This window comes from Rutilus rutilus, assembly GCF_951802725.1.
Source record: "Rutilus rutilus genome assembly, chromosome: 9".
In the NCBI taxonomy this organism is placed as follows: Eukaryota; Metazoa; Chordata; class Actinopteri; order Cypriniformes; family Leuciscidae; genus Rutilus; species Rutilus rutilus.
In genome coordinates, this window is record NC_140223.1 from 285,315 (window position 1) to 300,000 (window position 14,686).

At 43.7% G+C, this 14,686-nt stretch overlaps 1 protein-coding gene across 3 annotated transcripts in view; it reads right to left on the minus strand.

The window, feature by feature from the left end:
- Window positions 1-1,403: 1,403 nt before the first annotated feature.
- The window catches only part of LOC311297695 (myelin protein zero-like protein 2), a 15,651-nt gene continuing 2,368 nt past the window's right edge, over window positions 1,404-14,686 (minus strand). Inside the window, exons 2-5 of one of the 3 annotated variants that reach the window (XR_014628866.1) lie at window positions 6,023-6,189; window positions 5,167-5,377; window positions 1,893-2,664; window positions 1,404-1,826 (exon numbers count right to left, since the gene is read on the minus strand). Coding sequence is in view for 1 of the 3 variants with exons in the window: in XM_084420102.1 (XP_084276228.1) it covers window positions 2,495-2,664; window positions 5,167-5,377; window positions 6,023-6,189 (548 nt within the window). In the remaining 2 variants the exon portion in view is untranslated. Of the gene's footprint in view, window positions 2,665-5,166; window positions 5,378-6,022; window positions 6,190-14,686 lie in introns of all 3 variants that reach the window. The other 2 variants (XR_014628867.1, XM_084420102.1) reach the window with 2 other exon arrangements.

Below are 14,686 nucleotides of genomic sequence, written 5' to 3' on the forward strand. Positions count from 1 at the left end.
TCGTGTGAATATCACGTGCTCTTTTAAATTAAAGACTCTTATTGTGCTTTTGGTTTATTCTGAGATGAAGTTTAGATTGTTTCCTATTAAAGAGAGATTATGGACTGGAATAATGAACATCTGTTGTCATTAATAACGACCATGAAACAGTTTCTCGAGGTGGCGCTGCATTATAATGCCACTGCGTTGAGAGAGGTTGGGAAAGTGGATATGTGACTGACCGGTGACACATGACAGAGGCGGGTTTAGCAGCGCCTGCGCACTAGAGGGCGCTGATGAGCTTCAGTCATATGATGGTAGCCTGAACAAACCATTCAACTGTGTGTGTGTGTCATAGAGGTGTGTGTGCGCGCGCGCGCGTGTGTGTGTGTGTGTGTGTGTGTGTGTGTGTGTGTGTGTGTGTGTGATCTACAGAACAGTGTTTTTTCAAAGAAATCATCATCTAATCAATCATATTCAACTAATATCTCAGCTGCGTGTTTGTTTTGGAATAGCATGTCTTGTAATGCCCAATGCGGAACTATTGCATCACACATTAAAGTCATTATTTAAAAATATATATATTTTGTAAATTGTGGTAAAGTATTTTTTACAAAAAAATTTGTTTCATTAATTTTTGTGGGGTAAAAATCATATAGGTTGATATTCAGTATGTGAGTGCAGTTCCTGCAGTGAAGCCTGTTCTTCCTCATCCTCATCATCATCATCCAGTGTGTGTGCAGTGCAAACTCTACGAGGTGAAGGGAGTTACAGGACAGTGAATAGCGTAACCATAGCAACCAAGGTCTGCTCATTACCAGAGAGATACGAACCTGTTCTTCATTACTGACACACAAGAGCCAGACCCGCACGTGTGCTGAAGGAAACGCACTGATCCGTGAGCAGAAGCCGCCATAAACGTCTACACACACACGTGATCTGTGAGAGGAATATGAGCAATCCTGCTCGATAAACACCATGACTGAAGACCAGTGTTGTGTGGAACTCATTACAAGTAACTTGAGTTATGTAATCAGATTACTTTTTTCAAGTATCTGAGTTACTTTTTCTGTTTTCATATTTATAGACTGACAGCTCTCCTGTCCACATGTTCAGACAAATCATAAGTGCAGAGGCGTTTTGTGTGTGTGTGTGTGTGTGTGTGTGTGTGTGTGTGTGTGTGTGTGTAAACATGATGGTTATTGTATTTCTAGACTAAATATGAGCATTTACTCTTCTCACTTGCACAAAAAAAGATTCAATATTCCTCAAAATGAATATAATCAGTGAAATGCAGAACCAGAATACTATGCAAACCTCCAATAACTAAATATGTTAACATACATTTTTATGCATTTAATCTCACTTTATTGACCAGTGTACTTGCTTCTGACCTTCGATGATTCAGTGAAACCATAAGCAGAAATGAGTATAGATTTTATTTTAAAAAATTATCAGTACAGTAAGTGTTAAACTTTCTTCTCCTGCATCCTATTCTTCTGTTATCCAGAACAGCAGCAGCTGAAAGGTTTGTTTGACCGGCACCCTCTACTGTACTCTACTGTACTGTACACTACTGTATTCTACTCTACTGTACACTACTCTACTGTACTCTACTCTACTGTACACTACTGTACTTTACTCTACTCTACTGTACTCTACTCTACTGTACACTACTCTACTCTACTGTACTCTACTGTACTCTACTCTACTGTACACTACTGTACTGTACTCTACTCTACTGTACTCTACTCTACTGTACTCTACTCTACTGTACTCTACTGTACACTACTGTACTCTACTGTACACTACTCTACTGTACTCTAATTTACTCTAATGTACTCTACCTCTACTGTACTCTACTCTACTGTACACTACTCTACTGTACTCTAATTTACTCTAATGTACTCTACCTCTACTGTACTCTACTGTACAGGAGTAAATTTGCATTTCCTTCAGCCTGAGGATTATTATTTCACTTTTGGTGTGAAAGGGTCTTTACATTTGCCAAAAAATTATATTTTTTGGCAAATGTAAAGACCCTTTCACACCAAAAGTGAAATAATAATCCTATAATAATAAAAAACAAGCCCAGCCCAGGTGAAAAAAGTAATGCAAACGTAACGCATTACTTTTCTAAAAAAATGTAACTAAGTTACGCAATTAGTTACTTTTTAAGGGAGTAACGCAATATTGTAACACATTACTTTTCTAAAAAAGTAACTAAGTAATGCGATTCGTTACTTTTTAAGGGAGTAACGCAATATTGTAACACATTACTTTTCAAAGTAACTTTCCCCAACACTGCTAAAGAGTTACAGATGAAGGCACCCAACTCCAGAAAACTGTCAATCACTGAGAAATCAGGATGTCTGAGTGAAACCACATGAACCTGTTTGATTACTAGTTGCTGGTGCGTTTGCTGGCAGTCTTTGTGTGTGAGTATGTGATGTGAAATGATTTGAGAAGCAAATCTCATCCGTTCTCTCCGAGCGAACGGCGTTCCCTCCGGATCTCACCAGCCCGTCAGGACCTTCTGCTCTTGTCTGAGGATGTTGTGGTTCTGCTCCGGGTTCCTCCGTCTGAGACAGCGACGCACAGACACAACCATCATCACCACCAGGAGAACCAACAGAACAGCGCCTCCAGTGGCCACACAGAGAATCACAATCTCAGAGAGCGAGGCTGAAACGACACGGAGATCATGTGAACGAACGACTCGCACCTGCAAACACAAAGTCTCAGGCCGAGTCTACATTAAAACACATTAAAAACATAGACTGTATAAAAATATGGATGTAGTGTCCCGTGACGTCACTCGTAGTGTTTCTGAAGAGCGTTTCTGAAGCCCAAAGTGGGCGGAGCCGGCCGTCGCCATCTTGGCAGCGTCACTCCCGGATAAACAAAAATGTGCAGCGAGGCGGATTAGCTGAGGTGACGCTAACAGACAGCAGACAAGCGGCTAGCAGTGACATCAGCGGCAATCCACCTGTCAATCAAGTGGCCACACCCTTAATTATGCAGAACTTTAAGGCATAATAGAATTTAAATGGATGAGTTATTAAAAAATTCACCCCACTCACAGTCGTCATAAACAGCAAAATTAAATATATAGACCAAAACCACTTTTAGTACTAGGCTGTAAACACATTTTTTTCTGCTGTAAAGTTGGGCATTTTAACATGGGGGTTTATGGGATTGACTCTCTTCTGCAGCCTGTCTCTAGTGGCCAGTCGATGAACTGCAGTTTAAGTCACTTCCGTGCTGGATTCAAGAGAGATAGGGAGGTTGCCGCTTGATTAAAACATTAAAACATTTGAAAACACATGTCCCTCTACGATTGTCCTTCCCTCACACTGAGATGGTTTTGTCCTGCGATAATGTCTTTTTGAAGACACACATATTGCGCAGTAATATGATTTGAGCATTTATCGACATTTCAGTGTGGACGATAAACTTTTGGAAAACACTTAAAAATGCTACTCAGCTAATAGGGAACGTTCTCAGAAGTTTAGCTAACATTCTGACAAGGTTCTCTCAAAATAATGAACAAACACTCTTCCAGTAACAATAATAGAACATTAGTTCAAAGTTATTATTAAACACCTTCATCTGGTGTTTAATAATGTTCTCAAAATGTTAGCACAAAAATCTTATTTATACATCATTCATGAAATGTTTTAGTTGAATTTTCGTCTAAAAGTTCTTCCTACTTGTTTCAGAACATTCAGAGTCGGAGAACATTCTACATTTACATTCCCATGATGTTTGCAGAATTATACAATAGAATGTTCCCTTAACAAAGAAAGGTTTTTAAAACATGAACGTTTTGAACGTTTAGAGAACATTCAGAAATAACATTTCATAACTTAATGGGAATGTAAGCCATACATTTTTAGAACATATTAATGTTAGCTGAGGGAGTGTGTATGGAGAGCATGAGTGGTGCTCACTGCAGAGCCAAATGACTCGGACTAGTCTGAGCTCAACCCATGATGTCCAGAGAGGAGGAGCTGGACTAGTTCAAGCTCAACCCATGACATCCAGAGAGGAGGAGCCGGACTAGTTCAAGCTCAACCCATGACATCCAGAGAGGAGGAGCCGGACTAGTTCAAGCTCAACCCATGACATCCAGAGAGGAGGAGCCGGACTAGTTCAAGCTCAACCCATGACATCCAGAGAGGAGAAGCCGGACTAGTTCAAGCTCAACCCATGACATCCAGAGAGGTGGAGCTGGACTAGTTCAAGCTCAACCCATGACATCCAGAGAGGAGGAGCCGGACTACTTCAAGCTCAACCCATGACATCCAGAGAGGAGGAGCCGGACTAGTTCAAGCTCAACCCATGACATCCAGAGAGGAGGAGCCGGACTAGTTCAAGCTCAACCCATGACATCCAGAGAGGTGGAGCTGGACTAGTTCAAGCTCAACCCATGACATCCAGAGAGGAGGAGCCGGACTAGTTCAAGCTCAACCCATGACATCCAGAGAGGAGGAGCCGGACTAGTTCAAGCTCAACCCATGACATCCAGAGAGGAGGAGCCGGACTAGTTCAAGCTCAACCCATGACATCCAGAGAGGAGGAGCCAGACTAGTTCAAGCTCAACCCATGACATCCAGAGAGGAGGAGCTGGACTAGTTCAAGCTCAACCCATGACATCCAGAGAGGTGGAGCTGGACTAGTTCAAGCTCAACCCATGACATCCAGAGAGGAGGAGCTGGACTAGTTTGAGCTCAACCTATGACGTCCAGAGAGGTGGAGCCGGACTAGTTCAAGCTCAACCCATGACATCCAGAGAGGTGGAGCTGGACTAGTTCAAGCTCAACCCATGACATCCAGAGAGGTGGAGCTGGACTAGTTCAAGCTCAACCCATGACATCCAGAGAGGAGGAGCTGGACTAGTTCGAGCTCAACCCATGACGTCCAGAGAGGTGAAGCTGGACTAGTTCAAGTTAAACCCATGACGTCCAGAGAGGAGGAGCAGGACTACTTCAAGCTCAACCCATGACATCCAGAGAGGAGGAGCCGGACTAGTTCGAGCTCAACCCATGACGTCCAGAGAGGAGGAGCAGGACTAGTTCAAGCTCAACCCATGACGTCCAGAAAGGTGGAGCTGGATGTCATGTGGCTCTGCAGTGAGCTCCACTTGTAGACGTAGCTACAGACAGAAGGAAAGCTAATGCTCACCTGTAGTGACGACTCGTAGACGCACCTCACCAACGTTCCCGTGCACGTCTGGCGGGTTTTTCACCTGACAGCTGAACGTCCCGTTGAAACTAAACGGCACTTTCCGCAGTACTACAGAAGCGTCGCGTCCGCTGACGTCTCCGGCCCACTCCACCTTCTTCCTGAAGCGGCCCTCCAGCGGAGCATAGGGCTTCTCATGGTAATAAAACACCTGATCCGAGAGACAGTGAGAAACACAAAGTCACCTCAAGTCACCACCATTTATACAGCACGTTTAACAATACACATTGTTTCACAGCAGCTTTACAGTGATAATAGGAGATTACAGTAACAGAGATTGTTTAGGCTTTACAGCAGCTCTAGAATAAAGTTATTGTCCAGATAAAGTTAGTTTGATTGATTCACTTCCATTGCAAAGCTCATTAGTTATTAACTTAGGGGCCGCTAACACACACCGTTCTAACAAAAAACAGAACGACAGCAGTGTTTAGGGCTCGAGAACACAACCCTTAAAACAGGATCCAAGCTGCAAGTTTTGAAAAAAATCTCCGTACAAAAATGTGAATCTGTGAAACGCTGACGGCACACATGCGTATTACGTGTTTAGTCTATAGATATTTGCGTTTGAATATATATATGTGCGCAGGCGTGTAGTCTTTCTTTACAAATTGACCTCTAATATTACTTATCTGGCCTCGTAATACAGCATTTTTAGTCACTTCCATGTATCCATGCGAACTGGAATCATTCTGATAAGGTTTAATCTGTGCAGAGGTGAAGGGAAGGAGGCCTTCACAGGGGAGAGACTAGTGGACACACACACACACACACATGCGTGTGGTCCAGCGCGCCTCACCGTCTCCTCATGTCCGGGACCGATCGGCCTGAAGCTCCAGGATACCGTGACACTCGACACTCGGATCGCAGACGAACTCTGGAAGGAGCATTTGAGACGCACGTCTGTCCCGTTAACAGCCTTCACTTCCCCAGCCGTGAACACACGCATCCCCGACACACACACACCTGCAGAAACACACATTATCATCAGAACACACACTATCATCAGAACACACACATCCCTGACACACACACACCTGCAGAAACACACACTCTCATTAGAACACACACACACCTGCAGAAACACACACTATCATCAGAACACACACATCCCAGACACACACACACACCTGCAGAAACACACACTATCATCAGAACACACACATCCCCGACACACACACACCTGCAGAAACACACACTATCATCAGAACACACACACGCCTGCAGAAACACACACTATTATCAGAACACACGCATCCCTGACACACACACGCCTGCGGAAACACACACTATCATCAGAACACACACACGCCTGCAGAAACACACACTATCATCAGAACACACAAATACCCGTTACACACACACCTGCAGAAACACACACTATCATCAGAACACACACACGCCTGCAGAAACACACACTATTATCAGAACACACACATCCCCAACACACACACACCTGCAGAAACACACACTATTATCAGAACACACACATCCCCAACACACACACACCTGCAGAAACACACACTATTATCAGAACACACACATCCCCAACACACACACACCTGCAGAAACACACACTATTATCAGAACACACACATCCCCGACACACACACACCTGCAGAAACAAGTCAAGTCATCTTCATTTATATAGAGCTTTTAACAGTGTAGATTGTTTCAAAGCAGCTTTACAGAGATACGCGTATAGTTTAAGGTAACAGAGATTGTTTTGGCTTTATAGCGGTTCTTTAATAAAGTTATTTTCCAGCTAAAGTTAGTTTTGATTGATTCGCTTCCATCGCTACGATCATTTGTTATTAAATTAGGGGCCGCTAAGACGACACCGTTGTTACGGGGTATCCTGTTGTACTGCTGGCAGCAGCTCCACCTTGTGGGAAAACTGGGTATGTTAACATGTAACAGGAAGTCAGCAGTTTTGTGCTAGTGAGTTCTGCAATATAGCAATACACGGATCTTAACCCACCGTTTGTGTAGCGTCCTTATTCACCAACTTGCAACATGGTGTCAGATAGATTAGGACCCAAAAGTGAGCTTATGTAGCCCATCGCGTTTGGTTTATTTACTGGAAAGTTAAGTTTGTGGCAAACCAGCTAACGTTAGCCATAACATTGTGACTGTAATATGGCGTCGTCCATTCCGCCACCGGAGCCGATGAAGATGTCTGGTGACCCGAGCAGCAATTGGGCAAGTTTTCAAGCAGAGTTTGACGATTATTTGCTGGCGACCGGATTATGTGAGAAAGAAGTGGACGTGCAAGCGGCAACATTGAGACGGCTAATGGGCAGTGAGTGCCGACACTTATACAAGCACAATCTGGGTCTCACACAAGACCAGCAGAAAGACATAAAAGCCATACTGGAAGCACTTGAAGACTATTTCTTGAAAGAAATGATATCTGCGAGGATTTCCAGTCCGGATTTAGACCGTACCATAGTACTGAGACAGCTCTCATTAGAGTCACAAATGATTTGCTCTTATCATCCGATCGTGGTTGTGTCTCTCTATTAGTGTTACTCGATCTTAGTGCTGCGTTTGACACCATTGACCACAACGTTCTTTTAAATAGACTCGAACCTTATGTTGGCATTAGTGGAATAGCACTAGCATGGTTTAAATCATACTTATCTGACCGTTATCAGTTTGTAGCAGTAAATGAAGAGATGTCTCATCGATCACAAGTTCAGTATGGCGTACCACAAGGCTAAGTACTAGGACCGCTGCTGTTCACTCTGTACATGCTACCATTAGGAGATATCATTAGGAAACATGGAATTAGCTTCCACTGTTATGCCGACGATACTCAGCTCTATATTTCTTCAAAACCTAACGAAACTTACCAATTCACTAAATTAACAGAATGCATAGCGGATATAAAAAATTGGATGACTCGTAATTTCCTACTTCTAAATTCTGAAAAAACAGAGTTTCTAATTATTGGACAAAAAACTTCCTCACGTAATAACCTAGAATACTGTCTAACACTTGATGGCTGCTCTGTTAAGTCTTCGTCGTCGGTTAGGAACCTGGGTGTGTGTGTGTGTGTGTGTGTGTGTGTGTGTGTGTGTGTGTGTGTGTGTGTGCTCTTTGATACCAATCTTTCATTTGAAAGTCACGTGTCTAGTATCTGTAAAACCGCATTTTTCCTTCTTAAAAATATATCTAAATTACGTCATATGCTCTCATTGACAAATGCGGAACAATTAGTCCATGCGTTCATGACCTCAAGGCTAGATTATTGTAATGCTCTACTGGGTGGTTGCCCTGCACGCTTAATAAACAAACTACAGCTGGTTCAAAACGCAGCAGCTCGAGTTCTTACCAGAACCAGGAAGTATGACCATTTTAGCCCGGTTCTGTCAACACTGCACTGGCTCCCTATTAAACATCGCATAAACTTTAAAATATTGCTGATTACTTACAAAGCACTAAATGGTTTAGCTCCGCAGTACTTGAGCGAGCTCTTAACGCATTATACTCCTTCACGTCTATTGCGATCTCAAAATTCCGGCCAGTTGATAATACCTAGAATATCTAAATCGACTGCTGGCGGTAGATCCTTTTCCTATTTAGCACCAAAACTCTGGAACAGTCTTCCTATCATTGTCCGGGAAGCAGACACACTCTGTCAGTTCAAAGCCAGATTAAAGACACATCTCTTTGACCTAGCATTCACATAATACATTATAGACTTCTATAATTCAATGTTATGCTGCATAGATTAGGTCAGCCGGATCCGGGAACACTTCCCATAACTCCTGATGTATTTGTTACATCATGAGAAGAATGGCATCTACGCTAATTTTAGTGTCTTTGTTTATCCCAGGTTTTCCCGCAGCCTGCCGGATCCAGGCCGTTTCCAGATCTGATGAAGGACCTTCGCCTGGACCCGATGTCAACGCAGTGCTGAAGTGCCAACTAGTCTCTCCCTATGGAGGATCCCTTTACCACTCTACAGATAAAGCGTTGTCGGGAAAATTCGTTTTGCGTACCTACCCCGACGTGACAAAATAAAATAAAATTCTGTATCAAAATTTATAAGGAAAGACCAGTACTTTGTTTAGCAATGAGCATAGGAGCAGTGATCACACAGGGTAAGAAGTGGTTTGTCAACCTCCCACTGCAGAACAGGCCCCAGAGATGCCAGCTCGACTCTGGAGCAACCTGCAACGTGATGAGCATCAAGGACAAAATGAGACTATCACCCAGGACTCAGCCTAGTCTCACCAGACTGAATCTTTACAACAGTGCTTGGATGAACTCAATGGGCCTGTTCAGCACTCAGTGCGTCATTAGAGGCAAGAGACACAAACTTGACTTTGAAATCGTGAAATCCGGCCAGAGGGTTCGGGTTCCACATGCAAGGATCTCGGTCTGATACGCTTCACTATTCCAGAGGAGCTGAATAGTGTAGAGCACATCAAGTTGAGCATGCTGACTAAAGAGAGCTTAATCAGCACGTACCATGGGGTCTTCAACGTCCCCATTGACTCTCTGCCTGGCGACCTACACTTTGAGCTGGACAGCACTGTGGCCCCTGTGCAGTGCGCTCCCAGAAACGTACCAACGTACCGTTGTGAGGTTTTGAGCCAGCTTCTTCTTCAGCTCCGACTTCGCGTGCAGCCGTACACGAGCACAAAACCTCACAACACCCTCCCCCTGTCTGTGACTGGCTGCCCACAGAGACTGGCCTGCTTATGGGGCGGGCAGCTAGCGGATCGTTAGGAAAGATTCTGATCATTTTTTGGGGGACCTGAAATGAGTGTGAAGTAACACACACATCCCCGACACACACACGCCTGCAGAAACACACACTATCATCAGAACACACACGCCTGCAGAAACACACACTATCATCAGAACACACACATCCCCAACACACACACACCTGCAGAAACACACACTATCATCAGAACACACACATCCCCGACACACACACGCCTGCAGAAACACACACTATCATCAGAACACACACATCCCCGACACACACACACACACAACCGCAGCGAACAGTAGTTACCGTTTTTCACAGGATTATTTTTTACAGTGTGAAGTTCGGCTGAAGGAACGTTGAACTGAACGAAACACTGTAAAGCAAGTTTACTGAATAAACATTTACAGTCAAACCTCATTATCACAGTTTATTCACTATAGTTTAGAAAACGGTAATGAAATATGAGCAGAACTCAGTTGATATTTGACTGGTTTTGTCCGTCCTTCTGTTAGACTGTCTCACACATGAATTATGTTGAATATCTGTCAGCTGTTAAATTTAACTACACAATTAGATAATACCAGTTTAGCTCAACCAATCACCAAGCAATGCTTCATTGTGTTCAGTCTGTGTGTAAAAAGAGCATTAGCAATTAAAGAAGAAACACTTTAGCAAAACATGATCAGCTCAAAGTGTCAGAAAAATATAAATTATAAATATTATTATTATAGATTAGATTAGATTAGATTAGATTCAACTTTATTGTCATTACACAAGTACAGGTACAAGGCAACGAAATGCAGTTTAGGTCTAACCAGAAGTGCAATAGCAGCAAGTGCAGGATATACAGTGGTTCCATAAGTGCAGAACATGGATATGTACTGAATAAATATAGAGTTGAATACTATTATAAACAAAAATTTACAGATAGATTGTCCTATGAATATAATATACAGATAACTATTACTGTGAACAGAGTTTACAGCTAGATATGTACTGAATATAATAATATACAGATGGCTATTACTATAAACAGAATGCTTACAGATAGATATGTACTGAATATAATATACAGATGGCTGTTACTATAAACAGAATGCTTACAGATAGATATGTACTGAATATAATATACAGATGGCTGTTACTATAAACAGAATGCTTACAGATAGATATGTACTGAATATAATATACAGATGGCTATTACTATAAACAGAATGCTTACAGATAGATATGTACTGAATATAATATACAGATGGCTATTACTATAAACAGAATGCTTACAGATAGATATGTACTGAATATAATATACAGATGGCTGTTACTATAAACAGAATGCTTACAGATAGATATGTACTGAATATAATATACAGATGGCTATTACTATAAACAGAATTTTACAGATAGATATGTACTATGAATATAATATACAGATGGCTGTTACTATAAACAGAATTTTACAGATAGATATGTACTATGAATATATATACAGATGGCTGTTACTATAAACAGAATGTGAGCATAATATACAGATGGCTATTACTATAAACAGAATTTAACAAATAGATATATGTATAAGTTAGGCTAATGAGCAGTATAACAATGGATTTAAAGTAGTGCAAATAAAGTTTGGACAGAAGCTATCCGAGTGAAAGTGCAGTGGAAAGTAATTGCATATTACAGTTAAGGTACGATATTGCAATGTATATATAAACAGTCGGTACTGTAATAAACAGTCGGCAGTGCAAATTGAGCATATTCCAGTCAAGGTAGTAGTGCAAGATGCATAGTAAACAGTTGTTACTGTAATAACAGTCAGCAGTGCAAATGAACATTATAGTATTGCAAATAACAAAATGGAGGCAGGTGTGAGGAGGGAGAGCCGAGTCAATCAGTATATGAGGGGAGTGGGATCAATGAGGGTTAGAGTTTAATAAAGAGACAGCTCTGGGGAAAAAACTGTTCTTTAGTCTGCTGGTCCTGGTCCGGAGGCACCTGAAACGCCTGCCGGAAGGCAGGAGAGAAAACAGTCTGTGGGCTGGGTGAGAGGAGTCCTTAAGGATGCTGCGAGCTCGATGCAGACAGCGTTTCCTCTGGATGTGCTCGATGGCAGGTAGTGGAGTCCCAGTGATGCGCTGGGCGGTTTTCACCACCCGCTGCAGTGCCTTGCGCTCTGCAACAGAACAGCTCCCATACCACACTGTAGCACAGTTGGTCAGGATGCTTTCTATTGCACAGCGATAGAAGTTCACCAGGATAGTGGAGGAAAGCTGATTCTTCCTCAGTGTCCTCAGGAAGAAAAGGCGCTGGTGAGCCTTCTTGACCAGGCTGGAGGTGTTGGTTGTCCAGGTCATGTCCGCCGAGATGTGGATCCCCAGGAACTTGAAACTGGAGACACGCTCAACAGCCATTCCATTGATGTGGATGGTGTCGTGTGTGCCTCTTGACACTTTCCTGAAGTCCACGATGAGCTCCTTCGTTTTGGTGGTGTTGAGGAGCTGGTTATTTTCGGTGCACCATGTGGCCAGGTGCTTGATCTCCTCCCTATAAGCAGTCTCATCGTTGTTGCTGATGAGACCAATCACCGTAGTGTCGTCCGCAAACTTGACGATGGAATTAGATCCGTACACAGGCTTGCAGTCGGAGGTGAAGAGGGAGTAGAGAAACGGGCTTAGCACACAGCCCTGTGGTACACCAGTGTTGAGTGTGATGGATGTGGAGCAGTTGGAGCCTGATCGAACATTCTGGGGTCTGTTGGTCAAGAAGTCCAATATCCAGTTGCACATGGAGGTGTTGAAGCCCAGGTCTCCAAGTTTGGCTATTAACTTAGTTGGGATGACAGTGTTGAATGCTGAGCTGAAGTCAACAAACAGCATGCGTGCATAAGTGTTCTTATTGTCCAGATGTGTGAGCACAGAGTGCAGTGCCATGGAGACTGCATCCTCTGTGCTCCTATTGCTACGGTAGGCAAACTGGTGTGAGTCCAATGTGGATGGTAGAGAGTCTTTTAGGTGTGCCAGGACCAGCCGCTCAAAGCACTTCATTACGATGGGTGTGAGTGCTACAGGGCGGTAGTCATTAAGGCACTTCGGGCTGGAGTGTTTTGGCACTGGCACAATGGAAGTGCATTTAAAGCATGTTGGTACAGCTGCTTGGGCAAGAGACAGGTTGAAAATGTCTGTAAAAACCCCAGCGAGCTGCTCCGCACATGCCCTGAGTACGCGTCCAGGGATGTTGTCTGGTCCTGCAGCCTTGTGCGCGCTGATCCTGCTCAGTGCATTGCAGACATCTGTGGAGGAGAGTGTGATCGGTGGGTGGTCAGCTGAGGATTTGAGCTTGGTGGCAGTTTCTCTGTTGTCTCTTTCAAAGCGAGCATAAAAGTCATTTAGCTCGTTCAGGAAGTTGACATCAGTGGCTGCGGGGGTGGAGTGAGAGGGTTTGTAGTCACTGATGGCCTGAATGCCCTGCCACATGCGCCGAGGGTCAGCGTTGGAAAAGTGTCCCTCTATCTTAAGCTTGTAGCAGTGCTTGGCCTCTTTGATGCCCCTTTTCAGATTTGCTCTGGATGTGCTATAGGCTTGTGCATCTCCTGATCTGAAGGCAGTATTGCGTGTCTTCAATAGGAGTCGCACTTCCCTGTTCATCCATGGCTTCTGATTTGGGTATGTGGTGATCTGCTTCTGGGTTGTAACACTGTCAATGGTGGTATTAATATAATCCAGTACAGAGGAGGTGTAGCAGTCAATGTCCGTGTGAGAGCCACTGGTGGCTTGAGAAGCAAACATACTCCAGTCTGTGTGTAGAAACCTTTCCTGGAGTGAGAAATCTGCCCCCGCAGGCCACACCTTGATGGTCTTCACTGATGGCTTCACGCGATTGATCAGAGGTGCATATTTGGGGGTGAGGAACAAAGAAAGGTGATCTGACTGTCCCAAGTGGGGGAGGGGTGTCGCGACGTAAGCTTCAGCCATGTTTGTGTAAACATGGTCTAAGGTTTTGTTTCCTCTGGTGTGACAGGAAACATGCTGGTGAAATTTCGGTAGCACTGACTTTAAGTTTGAATGATTAAAATCACCCGCAACAATAAACGCAGCTTCCGGGTGAACGGTCTGTTGTTTACTGATGGCTGCGTGAAGTTCTTTCATAGCAAACTTGGCATCAGCATCCGGGGGAATATAGGCTGCAGTTATAATAGTGGAAGTGAACTCCCGCGGTAGATAAAACGGTCTACATTTAACCATGAGAAACTCAAGGTTAGCTGAACAATGTCTCCCAACAATAGCAGAGTTTGTGCACCAAGCTTTGTTAATGTAAATGCACAATCCACCACCTCTGGTCTTACCGGAGCCATCTAATGTTCTATCCGCCCGGAATGTATGGCGTCCCGCTAGCTCAATAGCGTTGTCCGGTATTCCGCTGTTTAACCATGTTTCCGTGAAAATTAGAACATTACAGTTCAAAAGTCTCTTGCTGTATGTGATGTTGAGTCGAATCTCCTCCATTTTGTTCAACAGCGACCGTACATTGGCAAGGAAAATGCTGGGTAAAGAGAGCCGGTGTGGTGTTAGCTTTAGCTTAGCTCTTAGTCCTCCGCGCTTCCCCCGCCTTTGTTTACGATCTCGCCGGCGCCTGCGAGCACTTCCGCCCGGCCGGGCAGAGTGCATAGCCTCGGGTGATCTGGCGATCTCAGGAAGGAGTCGAAGGTTGTCCATAAAACTGTCGGAAATTCGCAAACCA